Consider the following 14,046-nt stretch of genomic DNA (forward strand, 5'->3'; position numbering starts at 1 on the left):
GACCAACGCTATTACCCAATCAACATCTCTCTTAGAAACAATGATGTGTAGTAGAAAAGAACTGAAAGTATTATACAGCATAATTTTGTATTTAAAGTATAAACTTTTTATCTGAATATTATAAAGTAAGAACATTATTGTCAAAAATAAAAGGAATTTGGACAGCAGGGAGGACAAAAAAGGTCCCTGTCTAGACTACAATAGGTAAGTCAGGCATTTGAGGATATGTTGAATGTTAGCTTCCATTCTTTCTTATTTATCATGGAGAAATGGTCTTCATGGAACTCTTCTGTTTTAAAACTCTTCTTTTCTTGCTGTTTTCCCATGAATTACTCTCTTTAAATCTGAGTAACAAATAATCCATAGTTTAACAATTTCATCAAAGTCTGTCTTGGCTATTAGCCCTTCTCTGTACAGATATCTAAATCCCACAGTTTCCAGGAGTCCATTTGTCTAAAAAAGGAGCACAAGAGTTTTGAATACTTAACCAATATTGTCCACGTTAGCAGAATGTCTTGGGGCAGGCCAACTAAAACATGAACATTTCTTCATAAAATATTTAAGTCATTTAAAATATTCTTTGGTCCTGGACACAATTGGAAAACCAAAAACATTTTTCCCCCTAAAGATATGGTCTGCCTGTGCCAGCTTTCTTTAACTAATGAGTAAAAGTCAATGTCACAGAGCATTCTGTTCAGGCAGCACTACAGAACAGCATCACTGTGCAAACCATGGCATTTGTGAAGAAAGAGAAAATGAAAAATATGTTTTATACCCAACCCACTCATGGCAAGTTGGGATGTAATTAAATCTGAGTTGAACTGAATGTCACCTTGATTAAACTGTATTCTTGATTACATTGTGTGCTTTGCTGCTCTTTTCTGTCTGAAATGAAATAATAGTTTGAAGTAGAACCAGAAAATAACATGAAGTTCACTTCTACAAAGTTTGAACACAAATGGCTTCCCAGGGAGCCTGTTTTTATGGATAGTAAATGCTTTGCCTAAATTTCAAAAATATCCACCATCAACTAACAAAAAGGGAAAATTAATTCAGCAAATATCCATTTAATATCGAATATGTGGAAGTCATTGTCCAAGGCATGGTGAGGGATCTGAAGATAAAGGAAGTTTGTACCCCAAAATATTTATGGTAATTAGAGGAGTAACTTTTTGCAGTAGCTGTGTGAATAATTTCAATGCAAGCAGTGTGATAAGAGCTGGCCTGGAAGGGTTTCAGAGGAATGGAAGCATGAGAACTGAGTGTTGGAAGATGACTTAGTGCAGGTGGTGGGAAGGGTCTTTTGGTGCTGGTAGTCTGAAAATAACCTGTTAAGAGCATTTAAGCCATACTTACACTAAAAGAGTGGTTACAGTGGCCTTTCCACAAGGCTTGGGAACTGACATCCTATCCAGGGGTAGAACAATCTCCTGTCCTTCACCAAACCCTCTCGTTTCCAATAGGCAAGAATTTCCACAATTAGAAGTTTCTCCAGCTGGTTGATAGCAGACATAAAAGGGAAATGTAAGCTTTTTCATGAAGCTTTCCTACCAAGCACAGGAAGCCTATCTGCTTATGAGTATCACCCCACTTCTTTTCCCTGTTTCCTCCCATTAATTGAGACACATGGGAATGAACTGTTATCTCCCTAAAAGAAGCACTTCTTTAATGAGACCACTGTTGATTCTCAGACTGGCTCAGATATTTGGCAACATTAATTATTCCAGATACATCAAATCCATTTCTTTTTGAATACTCATGCCTGCACCCCAAATTCAGAATTGAAATCAAATGATGAAGCAGAATTAACGGAACACCTTGTGAAGAGTCGAGTGGGCTTACAGATGGATGAGCCACAGTTACTGCTCTCAAGCAAAGCACTTAGAACTGTCGCGAGAAAGACGTATGAAAAGTTAACAATGAAGTATAATGTCAGACATAGTACTGACAAATTTACATCACTAAAGTTTAGTTAAAGAAAAAGATCAGTGTGGAGGTAAGCGGCTGTGAAATGTTGCATGGAGGAGGAGAGACTTGTAGAAAACAGATGTGGGGAAAAGCAGAGAAGAGCACATCAGTCCAGCAAAAGAAGGGGATAGAATGGGCAAAAGGGCAAAAACTGGAACACATTTGGGTCTTATTTGGGAAATAGGAGGTGTTATTCTACGTGGAATGGAGAAAGCAGAAAAGATGATGTTGCAAAGGAGTGCTGAGGCCAACACTGTGGAGGACCTTGAACTCTTATCAAAACATGTATGCATCTCAACAAGCCTGTATCCCTTTACTCAGAATGGATTTAATATATTTGACATTGGTAACTTTGCTCCTAAATGGTCATTTAAAACTACCATGAACCCAAGATTGATATGAATTATGAAGTGATTGGGGGGTTTTGAAAGCAGACCTCCTCAAAGAACCATCCAATTTAACTGCTTACTCAAAATACAGATTCCCAGGCATGACCCAGGAATATTCTAGAAAGAAATCAACAAAAGTGATACAGAGTTATGTTAAAGAGTTCAGGCCTGTGAATCATTTGTGATTTAAGGCCTGTCTCTTTCACTTACTAATTGTGAGACCCTGGACAGATCACTGAACCCCTCTGAGCTCAGTTGATTCACGTGATAACAGATAGTTTATATGTTTGTGTGAGAATTAAATGAAATAAAGATGTAAAGTGTTTGGAATGTTGTGTGGTTTAATAGGACATGTTCAATAAATGATAACTATTAATATTCTTAGGTGGAAAGGTGAGACTGCTGACATCATGAAAATGGACTAATAGGATGTAGTGAGTAATTGAATGTGGGCAGTGAGTGAGGAGGTGTAAGAGCCCAGGTCCTGAGTCTTACTGGCTTACTAGTGCATTCTGCTCTCTTACATCTAGATCATTCCATCCAACTGGTTGGGTGTTTGGTATCATTGCCTTTGTTCCAGCTTTCATACTCATTGACACCAAAGTGCTTGCCATTCTAGGGACAAGTTAAGTTAAATCAAACCCCGAAATACTGTGGTAAGTCACACTGTCTCTCTCTCATTGCAGCTTCCACTTCCAAATGTGCCTGCCTGTTGCCTCCCCAGTGTTTCAAGGGTGGAAACCAACTCTACTGCATCAGAATGGGATCATCAATGAGTGAGAAAACAGTGAACATCTGTGAAGTAGGAGCTGTGAGATGTGCCAATAGGAAAGTGGAAGTACTGTATTCTGGGAGGTGTTTGGCCTAATCCAATTACTGATAAACAGATTTACTGTCCAAAAATAATCCCTACAAAAGAGCATTCTTGTACAAATAGCAGACTTACATGTCCCCCCATTGCTGACATAAATTCTTTTATGCTGGTTTCATGTCCTTATTCTCCCTGCCTCTCCTGTCCTAGACTCTCCTATCCAGTTCCAGCCCATGATGCTCTGTAGCATACTCCTAGGTAATAACTTCCACATCAATCTAGTAAATTCTTCTGTTCACATTACACTAAAATGATGGTACTGTGGAGGACCTTGTGAAGCTTGTGGTGTTAAGCATCTCACAAGTAGAAATAAGAACAAAAACCATAATTTTCTTCAACGAATCAATAAATACAGAAATCTATAACTTGTAAAGCACAGTATTGAAGCCCAATCTTCATTCATTCATTCATTCAACAAATAAGTATGAATGTCTACATTCAATGTGCTAAGTACTGTCCAAGGTACTAGGGAATCAATTGGCAGTGAATAAAACACAAAAGCCTTTGGGATGCTCACGTTCATGGGAGGGAGACATACAAAATATAAAATAAGCATGTAAAATATATAGTTTGTTCAATGGTGATAATTGGTATGGAGAAAATAATGCAGGGAAAGGTTCCACCCTTAAGCCTCATCTTCTGCTAGGGAATAATCTATAGCAATAAGCATCACAGTAAGGATGATGAGTCAAGTGAAAATTGCCTTGTTTAAAGTAGTTAATAAGATTCGGAGTTCCATTCACTTACGAAAAGAGAGTCTCTTTGCCTCAGCTAATAAACATCACAAAGCTTTTAAGTTGAAGCTAGTGATGGATGGAAAATAATCAGAAAATTTTGAGTAATTAATTTTTAAATAATAGAAAAAGAATAATTTTTAAAGTAATTAAGCTGACAGAAGTTGCCCGAACCATTGTCATAGTGAGATGGGAGTGCTGTGGCGTGACTGGTAAAGAGGCAAGGGCAACCCTGTCTCCGCCTGAGCCCCAGGGACCAGGAGGGCGGAGACGTCGGTGATCCCCGTGGCTCCACAGGGCGAGCACTGAGAGGGGGAGGGCAGGCGTCCCATGTCTCGGACATGAACCCGTGGAAAGTACCAAAAGGAGACACGGCGGCCTCTCTTGTGGGAAGTTTTGGGGGACCGAGTGGGCAGGAGTAAAGCAAAACACCACCCCAAGGAAACACAGGACCACCAATAACATAGAACCAGATTTAGTAAGAACGGGTCCAGAGGTGTCACCCTATCACGACTGTGATGTCAAGCAACACCTGGCATCTCTCCCAGTCCCCTTCCCCGCTTCTAACTCCAGAGAACCAGACCCAGCAGACGGAGGGGCTGGAGGCGTCCTAGAAGGAGACATGCATCTCCCCATCACTTCTATGAGGGGCTGGAAATACTCAAAAGCAGCCCTTGTCCCTTCCCTACCCCAAGTCCTCTGGCCACAAGTCTAGCTGTCCCTGGAGGCAGGGAAACAGATGAGATATAAATTGGATAAAAGGATTTGAGGGAGCCAAGATGGCGGCATGAGTAGAGCAGTGGAAATCTCCTCCCAAAACCACATATATTTTTGAAAATACAACAAATACAACTCTCCCTAAATTAGATAAGAGATTGGAGACTTAAAGTAGACTAACTTTCAAAAACAGATCTGCCCCTACAATTTGAGGCAAGAGAAAGAGAAGAACTTGGCAGAACACAGAGAAGGCTAGCAGCATTAGTTCGCTAGGGCTGCCGTAACAAATCACCACAAACTGGGTGACTCAAAACAACAGAGATATCGTCCAACAGTTCTGGAGGCTAGAAATCTGAAATCAGTGTTCCTTCTGAAACCTGTAAGAGAGAATTATTCCTTGCATCTTCTAGCTGTTGGTGTTTGCCAGGAATCCATGGCATCGCTGGCTTGTAAATGCATCACTCCAGTCTCGGTCTCCATCATCACAGGGCCATCTCATGGTCTTTCTTCTGAGCATGTCAGTCTGCCCAGATGTGCACTGCCTTATGAGGACAGCAGCTATATTGAATTAGGCCTACTCCAATGACCTCATCTGAATTGGATTACATCTGCAAAGACCCTATTTCTAAAGAAGGTCACATTCACAACTAGCAGAGGTTTGGGTTTCAATGCACCCTTTTTTTTTTTTTGTACATAGAATTCAACCCATAGCACTGTGATTAGAAAAAATGTCCTGTTTGTACCCCATAATATAATTAAAAGTTTATATCAGCTGTTATATTCATTGTTTAAAATCAGTGAAGCTTACTTTAGAGTATTTTATTATTTATTTGCAGCAATCTTCCCTTTTAATGGTGATTAGTTGATCTTTTTAACACTCTAGTTACCTTTGTTTCAAAGGATTTTTTTGAGTGCACTGAAGTTTGCATAGGCAATTTGCATACCATTTACCAGTTGAATTTTTCACATCTAGTATTAATATTAATATAGCAATTGAGTACAGTGACTGTTAAGAGTTAGAGATAAAATTGTCACCATGAAGCAGTAACCAAAACTGAAACATTAAACACCTGGAATTTGGACCTAGAATCTCCAAAGCTGTCCTAGAAGATTAAATAAATTCTAGATCAAAGGTGAAAACTTCACCCTCTTAGGCTATCAGAGAAGAGTACTAAGCATTCATGATTAGTAATCAGAAACTACTTCTGGTTCTTTATTTAATATGGATTTTAACTTTTGTTGATTCTGCAAGATCTTGACAAAATAAATGAGACCCCAGTTTAAAGAACTTTATAGAGAGACATGCTATTTATTTCAGGCATCCTGCATCCTGGGAACAGAGTTCTAAGACTATGATGTTAAAACTCCATCCTCAGGGGAGGTGACATTCAAGCTTAACTAAAGATGTCCTCTTTTTGGCAATTTTCTGCACAGCTCACCAGAGTTTAGGATATATTGGTTTTTTCCTCTTTGTACAAAAGTCTGTAACTCCTACAACCAACATTTTTTAGTTTTAAAGATTGAGCTCTTCATGTTCTTTCCAGAAGCTAAACCTAATCCACAACCCCTTCCTAAATTCTAATTCTGGGTAACAAGAATCTGACAGATCATGATGACTCTGGTTGGTATTGGGCACCAAAAACTCTGGGGCTGATTAATTGGATTATAAATGGCTGGATCTCTCTAAGGTCACCTTCTTTCTTCTGGAATACATCATGTGTGGAATCGATGAGGCATCAAGCTTCTAACCAAACAAATGGCCTGCAAAATTATAGTTGTATCCATTTCATTTTATGAGAGTGAGACAGGCCACTGCTACCCTATTTGTCTTCTTGACAAGTCCTAGCTGCCCAGCTTCAGTTCCAAGTGTCAAATATCAGTTAGTGCAGGTGTATGTCACCAGTCAAAGCACTCCAAGGGACAGATGGTGCATTGAAAGTCATGCTCACTCAAAGATTTATATAGAAAGATGTTCATCACAACATTATTTATAATGGCAAAAAATGGCACAGCCTAAATGTCCAATAATTTATGGCCCCTTCATATGATGTAACAGTATGAGGCCACTGACAAACAGTTTTTTAAAGGATCTTAAAGGATATGATAAAAGTGAAAAATCAGGCTATGATATAGCTGTGTAAATTGCATGTGTGTGTGTGTGTGTGTGTGTGTGAATGCCTTTAAAAATAATTATTTGGAGAAGTCTCTGGAATTTGGAGTAATTTTTATTTTTTAATTTATATTTTTCTGCATTTTCTAGGTTTTATACAATCAGCATGCATTTTATTTTATAATCGGGCATGAAAGCCATCTAAAAATTTTCTACTTAGGTAAGAACGGCAAGCTGGCCTTGGACTTCAAGCCGGCCTCCCTGGTCTGCACACGCCCACATGAAGCAAGTAGTAGCTGTCAGCCAGATGTGTGAACCCCACGTGCACTCATTCATGCATTCACAAGCATTTTATGAGTAGCTGCTAAATCACAGGACTTAGATCTATAATCATGCCAAGATTTTGGAGGTGCTTACAGTACACTGGGAAGATTTTAAAGGTATACTTAAACTAGTATTATACAAAACAGAAAATGATGAGTTACTATTTAAAAATTTCAGGTACAGATAATATCTTTAGAGAATAAAATTGGGCAGTGAATAAAATCAAACCTAAATTCTCAAAGTTTGACAGTTTATGACACTTTGTAGCTGCTTGAACTTGGACAAACCTCTGAGACTCAGTTTCCTCATGTGAAAATAGGGACAATACCAGCCAACTCACTCTGTTTGTTCCAAGGATTGGCTGGAATGCCAATATATAATGGAATATATATATTACAATTATGAAAGAGCCTAGAAAGAAATATGCATTCAACTCCTTGGCTATTATTATTTAATACTAGTGGAAAAGAGTGGCTGGACTTCACCCATTATTTCCTATCACATGAGACACTTCCTCTGTTACCAATCTTGCCATGGAAGCCTGATTTACTAAGGAGCCCATGGGCTTACTTACAGTGTTCAGGGGAAAGAAATGCCTGAAGTATTCAGACTGCACATCTAGCTAAACTGATGAAATGTGCCTGTTCTCTTGTGCTCATCATGCAGGCATGACGGCAATGGTCAATATCAGCAATTAAGTTTTTAAGTTCTCTTTAGAATGAATTGCCCTTCATGCCAAATAATGGAGATGGCCTAGAGTAATAGTAGATTTGGAAAAGGCTGCATTTTACCTAAAACATGACCCTAACAGAAGGGTAAAGTCATATCACAGTTCAAAGCCACAAGACCAGAATTTATTGTCCTTCATAAAGCTGTATTTGTAATAACACCAGTATAGAGAGCACTATCTCCCAGGGACCTGATAGGATCATACTTCCTAGTCCCATAAGTTGCAGTGCCATGTAATTGCATCTGATCAATGATATATGAACAAAAGTCTATGCGTAGCTTCAAGACAAAACATATCATTGCTGGCATGAAGATTTCCCCAGAATTCTTCTTTCCCTGCAGCACCTTTGAAATGGTGGCTGTTCTATCAACCTAAGTCCCTGAGTCACTACACGAGCAGAGTCTTCTATTAGTCCATCGAACTTCTATGGGTATGTGTCACGAGCAAAAATTAACCCTTCTGAGAATTGGGAGAGGTTTATTTGTTACATCATTGCGTAGCCTACCTGTCTGATGTTAACTGTTAAGTGTAACAAGTGACAAGATGACATTAGAAGCTGATTTCTTTCACTTCCCCAAATTGCATTCCAGAAAACTTCCAGTTTTCTATGGGCATTACTGAGTAAAGAGGAATTGCTATTGCTTTGAACATGACCTACAAGCACCAGTATGCTTGGAGAAAAAAATACAGAAACAAAATTAGGAAAAGAGAGTGATTATTTTTAGTTCTTTAATAAATTTGCAATTGCATCCATCATTTTATAGAGAAATTGATTACTAGAAAATTTAAGTTCCAAAGAAAATAAATCCTTACATATAGAATTTATTTGCTGGAACTAAAAAGAAATATAATTGTAAAAATGGCAAACACTTTTCTAAGAAACTCATTATATTTGGGAAATTATTTAGAATCTTAGAAATGTTTATTATTTTAAGATATTTCAGTTAATTCAATCTGCTTCATATTTCTTGATTATCAAATCATTCCTATTTCACACCAATTGTTCATCAAAACTGCATTTTAAGTAACTTTAGCATTTACTCATTATGCAGATATATACACAAAAATGGATCCTTAGTTTCAATTTCTAATGCTTGGATAAAATGAAAATTTAACTAGTATTTGTACCAGGTAGCACTTATTCCCCCCAAAATCTATTCAGCCCCTGCCAATGGCCAATATTTCAGAAGAGGTTGGTCTCAGTCCCAACACCAGACCCAAGAAGTACACCACACTTGGTTTAAGTCAGTCAGTGGAGTTCATTTCCCTTCCCCATGCGGTTTAGACACATGTAAGTGTAGGTGATGCATATCTGACAAATGAAAGCTGAAGAGCACCTTATGGAGGTCAGTTTTTTACTCTTCAAGAGTTCATAGGAAGAAATGGTCTCTTCTGAATGTTGCCATGTCTGAATGTGATACTTGGAACTGCTGCAACCATTTTGCCACAATGAGGGGATTTCCATTTGCAGTCTAGGCTGAAATATAGAAGCAACTCCAGTAAACACACAGAAAGAATTTTTGTGGACCCTTTGTGAAATCATTGAGCCACTGACTCACCCAACTCTGAAATGTCCATGCTTTTGGTACTTTTATAGTAAAATAACAAAATTTCTCTATTGTTTAAGCTATTTTGAGTTAATTTTTCTGCTACTTATAGCCAAAGGTATTCTGATTTAGAAATTAATTATGTTCTTGAGGTTTGTACTTCCATGTAGTAGATAGATTAGTAGCATAAGTTTTTATCTTAAAATGATTGTAACTTATTTAAAAAATGGAGACTTCCCTCTCTTGGTTGAAGATACTTATCTTGCACCTATCAAAGGAAAAATGAACCTTCAGAAATGGAGCCTTAGTACTGCAACAATTTAAGTTTATGATGGAACTCTTTTTATTATTTCTTAGAGCCAAGTCACCCCTAAGGCTTCCTGATTAACCAATAGTTAATTACAGATCTATTGTACACTCAGGGCCATATTTAAGTATCTGAGGTGGAAGTGAGACCTAAAACTTACTAAGTCACTACAAGTGCCAAACTCATCACGTAACTATTTTATTTAGCCTTCACAGAAACCTTAAGAGACAGAGCTGTTATTGGCTTCACTTAGCAATGAGGAAACTAAGGATCAGAGAGAGTTCCTTGCCCTGATGGTAAACGCCTTGTAAGGGCACAAAGAGAATCCAGACCTGGCCAGTCTAACTCAAGAGCTCAGGGGTAGACTGAATTGTAGCAATGTTACAATTTTATAAATATGCTGTGGTTATTACAGTGGTTATAAAGATAGTTACAAATCATTTGACACTTTTCCATTGGGATATGGGTGTAATTCTCTCCCCTTGGATTTTAGCAGGCTTCTCACTGCTTCCATTAACATAGTAGAGCTATTTTGTGATTTCTGAGACTGTTCAAAAAAGGTTTTACTCCAAAAAAAAGCTTTTACTTATTTCTCAGCACTTGCTCTCAGTGCCCTGACCTGCCACAGGAGAAGTCCAGCAACACTGAGGCCACCATACTTTGAGGAAGCCCAAGATACATAAAGAGGCCACATGTATGGGCCCTGGTCAACAGTCACAGCTTAGCCTGGGTTTCAAGGTGTCCCAGTCCAGACCCCAGACATGTGAATGAAGAAGCCTCCAGGTGTTCCTAGACTCCAGAGGTGTGAGGAGTCTTCCCACCTGAGGCTCCAGACATTATGAAATTGTAAAGAGGCAAGCCATCTCTACTGTTCTCATCCCAAATTTCTGACCCACAGAACAAAATAGCTGTTGTTTTATACCATTAAGTTGGGGTTTGTTTGTTACACAGCAATAGATAACCAAAATAGTCATTAAAAGAAACTCTCTGGAGGCGGAGCCAAGATGGCGGCGTGAGTAGAGCAGTGGAAATCTCCTCCCAAAAACACATAGAGCTATGAAAATATAACAAAGAAAAATCTTCCTAAAATAGAGACCACAGGACACAGGACAACATCCAGACCACATCCACACCTGCAAGAACCCAGCGCCTTGTGAAGGGGGTAAGATACAAGCCCCAGCCCGGCAGGACCCGAGCGCCCCTCCCCCCGGCTCCCGGCGGGTGGAGAGAAACCGGAGCGGTTTTTTTTTTTTTTTTTTTTTTTGGCGAGCGCTTTTTGGAAGCCTTAGAGGGACGGGCCCCCGTTGCTGGGGAGGCAGGGTGGCGGGACCGGTGAGGAGGTGCCTGGGAACGGCGCCGGAGGACAAAGAACACCCCGCGTTTCTCCCTGCGGGACCGGCGGGCGGGTGCCTGAGACCAGTGCCTGAGGACGGAGGAGGTCGCGCGTTTTTCCCCTTTTTTTTTTTTTCTCTTTTTGGCGAGCGCTTTTTGGAAGCCTTGAAGGGACGGGGACCCCAGTGCTAGGGAGGCACGGTGGCGGGACTGGTGAGTGGGTGGCTGGGACCGGCGCCTGAGGACAAAGAATATCCCCCGTTTTTCCCTGCGGGACCGGTGGGCGGGTGCCTGAGACCGGCACTTGAGGACAGAGGAAATCGCGCGTTTTTCCCCTTTTTTTTTTCTCTTTTCTGCGAGTGCTTTTTGGAAGCCTAAAAGGGACAGGGACCCCGGTGCTAGGGAGGCACGGTGGCGGGACTGGTGAGTGGGTGGCTGGGACCGGCGCCTGAGGACAAAGAATATCCCCCGTTTTTCCCTGCGGGACCGGTGGGCGGGTGCCTGAGACCGGCACTTGAGGACAGAGGAAATCGCGCGTTTTTCCCCTTTTTTTTTTCTCTTTTCTGCGAGTGCTTTTTGGAAGCCTAAAAGGGACAGGGACCCCGGTGCTAGGGAGGCAGGGCGGCAGGACTGGTGAGCGGGTGCGTGGGACCAGTGCCTGAGGACAAAGAATATTGAGCGTTCCTTCCCTGCGGGACCGGTGGGTGGGTGCTTTTTGGAAGCCTTGAAAGGACAGGGACCCTGGTGCTAGGGAGACAGGGCAGCAGGACCAGTGAGCGGGTGCCTGGGACCGGCACCTGAGGACAAAAAAAAAAAAAAAAAAATCGCTTGTTTTTTCCTTTTTTTTCCTTTTTTTTTTTCTCTTTCTTTCTGTTCCCTCTCTCATTGTTGCTGCTGTTGTTTTAGTTTGGAGAGTGCTTTTTGGAAATCTTAAAGGGGCAGGACAGGTCACTTAGACCAGAAGCAGGGAATCTGGGGATCTCTGGGCACTCTAACCCCCTGGGCAGCAGGGAGCACAGAGGCCCCTTACGGAGATAAATAGTCTCCTGGCTGCTCCCCCTCCAACGGGGCTCCACCATTTTGGAGGAACAGCCCCAGCCAGGCCAAGCCCACAGCAACAGTGGAGATAAACCCCAAAGCAACTGGGCAGGAAGCAGAAGCCCTGTCTGCGCACAGCTGCCCAGCACAAGCCACTAGAGGTCGCTATTCTCCCAGGAAAAGGCTACAAACCAACAAGAAGGGAAGCTCTTCCAGCGGTCACTTGTACCAGCTCGGCAAACTATCTCTATCACCATGAAAAGGCAAAACTACAGGCAGACAAAGATCACAGAGACAACACCTGAGAAGGAGACAGACCTAACTAGTCCTCCTGAAAAAGAATTCAAAATAAAAATCATGAACATGCTGATAGAGATGCAGAAAAAAATGCAAGAGCAATGGGATGAGATGCAGAGAAAAATGCAAGAGCAGTGGGATGAAGTCCGGAAGGAGATCACAGATGTCAGGAAAGAGATCACAGAAGTGAAACAATCCTTGGAAGGATTTATAAGCAGAATGGACAAGATGCAAGAGGCCATTGAAGGAATAGAAGCCAGAGAACAGGAACGTATAGAAGCTGACATAGAGAGAGATAAAAGGATCTCCAGGAATGAAACAACACTAAGAGAAATATGTGACCAATAAAAAAGGAAAAACATTCGTATTATAGGGATACCAGAAGAGGAAGAAAGAGGAAAAGGGATAGAAAGTGTCTTTGAAGAAATAATTGCTGAAAACTTTCCCAAACTGGGGGAGGAAATAATCGAACAGACCATGGAATTATACAGAACCCCCAACAGAAAGGATCCAAGGAGGACAACACCAAGACACATAATAATTAAAATGGCAAGGATCAAGGACAAGGAAAGAGTTTTAAAGGCAGCTAGAGAGAAAAAGGTCACCTATAAAGGAAAACCAATCAGGCTAACATCAGACTTCTCAACAGAAACCCTACAGGCCAGAAGAGAATGGCATGATATACTTAATGCAATGAAACAGAAGGGCCTTGAACCAAGGATACTGTATCCAGCACGACTATCATTTAAATATGATGGTGGGATCAAACAATTCCCAGACAAGCAAAAGCTGAGGGAATTTGCTTCCCACAAACCACCTCTACAGGGCATCCTACAGGGACTGCTCTAGATGGGAGCACCCCTAAAAAGAGCACAGAACAAAACACACAACATATGAAGAATGGAGGAGGAGGAATAAGAAGGGAGAGAAGAAAAGACTCTCCAGACAGTGTATATAACAGCTCAATAAGCGAGCTAAGTTAGGCAGTAAGATACTAAAGAAGCTAACCTTGAACCTTTGGTAACCACGAATCTAAAGCCTGCAATGGCAATAAGTACATATCTTTCAATAGTCACCCTAAATGTAAATGGACTTAATGCACCAATCAAAAGACATAGAGTAATAGAATGGATAAAAAAGCAAGACCCATCTATATGCTGCTTACAAGAAACTCACCTTAAACCCAAAGATAAGCATAGACTAAAAGTCAAGGGATGGAAAAACATATTTCAGGCAAACAACAGTGAGAAGAAAGCAGGGGTTGCAGTACTAATATCAGACAAAATAGACTTCAAAACAAAGAAAGTAACAAGAGATAAAGAAGGCCACTACATAATGATAAAGGGCTCAGTCCAACAAGAGGATATAACCATTCTAAATATATATGCACCCAATACAGGAGCACCAGCATATGTGAAGCAAATACTAACAGAACTAAAGAGGGAAATAGACTGCAATGCATTCATTGTAGGAGACTTCAACACACCACTCACCCCAAAGGATAGATCCACCGGGCAGAAAATAAGTAAAGACACACAGGCACTGAACAACACACTAGAACAGATGGACCTAATAGACATCTATAGAACTTTACATCCAAAAGCAACAGGATATACATTCTTCTCAAGTGCACATGGAACATTCTCCAGAATAGACCACATACTAGCTCACAAAAAGAGCCT

General features: G+C 40.7%; 1 protein-coding gene across 5 annotated transcripts in view; it reads left to right on the forward strand.

Moving 5' to 3' along the window:
* Positions 1-3,340, forward strand: part of C6 (complement C6) — a 60,271-nt gene extending 56,931 nt beyond the window's left edge. For all 5 annotated transcript variants that reach the window (XM_017671219.3, XM_017671222.3, XM_073236686.1 and 2 more), the window contains one exon: positions 3,044-3,340. In XM_017671219.3, coding sequence (XP_017526708.3) covers positions 3,044-3,225 — 182 coding nt within the window. In that variant the 3' untranslated portion in view covers positions 3,226-3,340. The remainder of the gene's footprint in view (positions 1-3,043) is intronic.
* The last annotated feature ends 10,706 nt before the right edge of the window (positions 3,341-14,046 follow it).

This window comes from Manis javanica, chromosome 1 (genome assembly GCF_040802235.1).
Source record: "Manis javanica isolate MJ-LG chromosome 1, MJ_LKY, whole genome shotgun sequence".
Taxonomy (NCBI): Eukaryota; Metazoa; Chordata; class Mammalia; order Pholidota; family Manidae; genus Manis; species Manis javanica.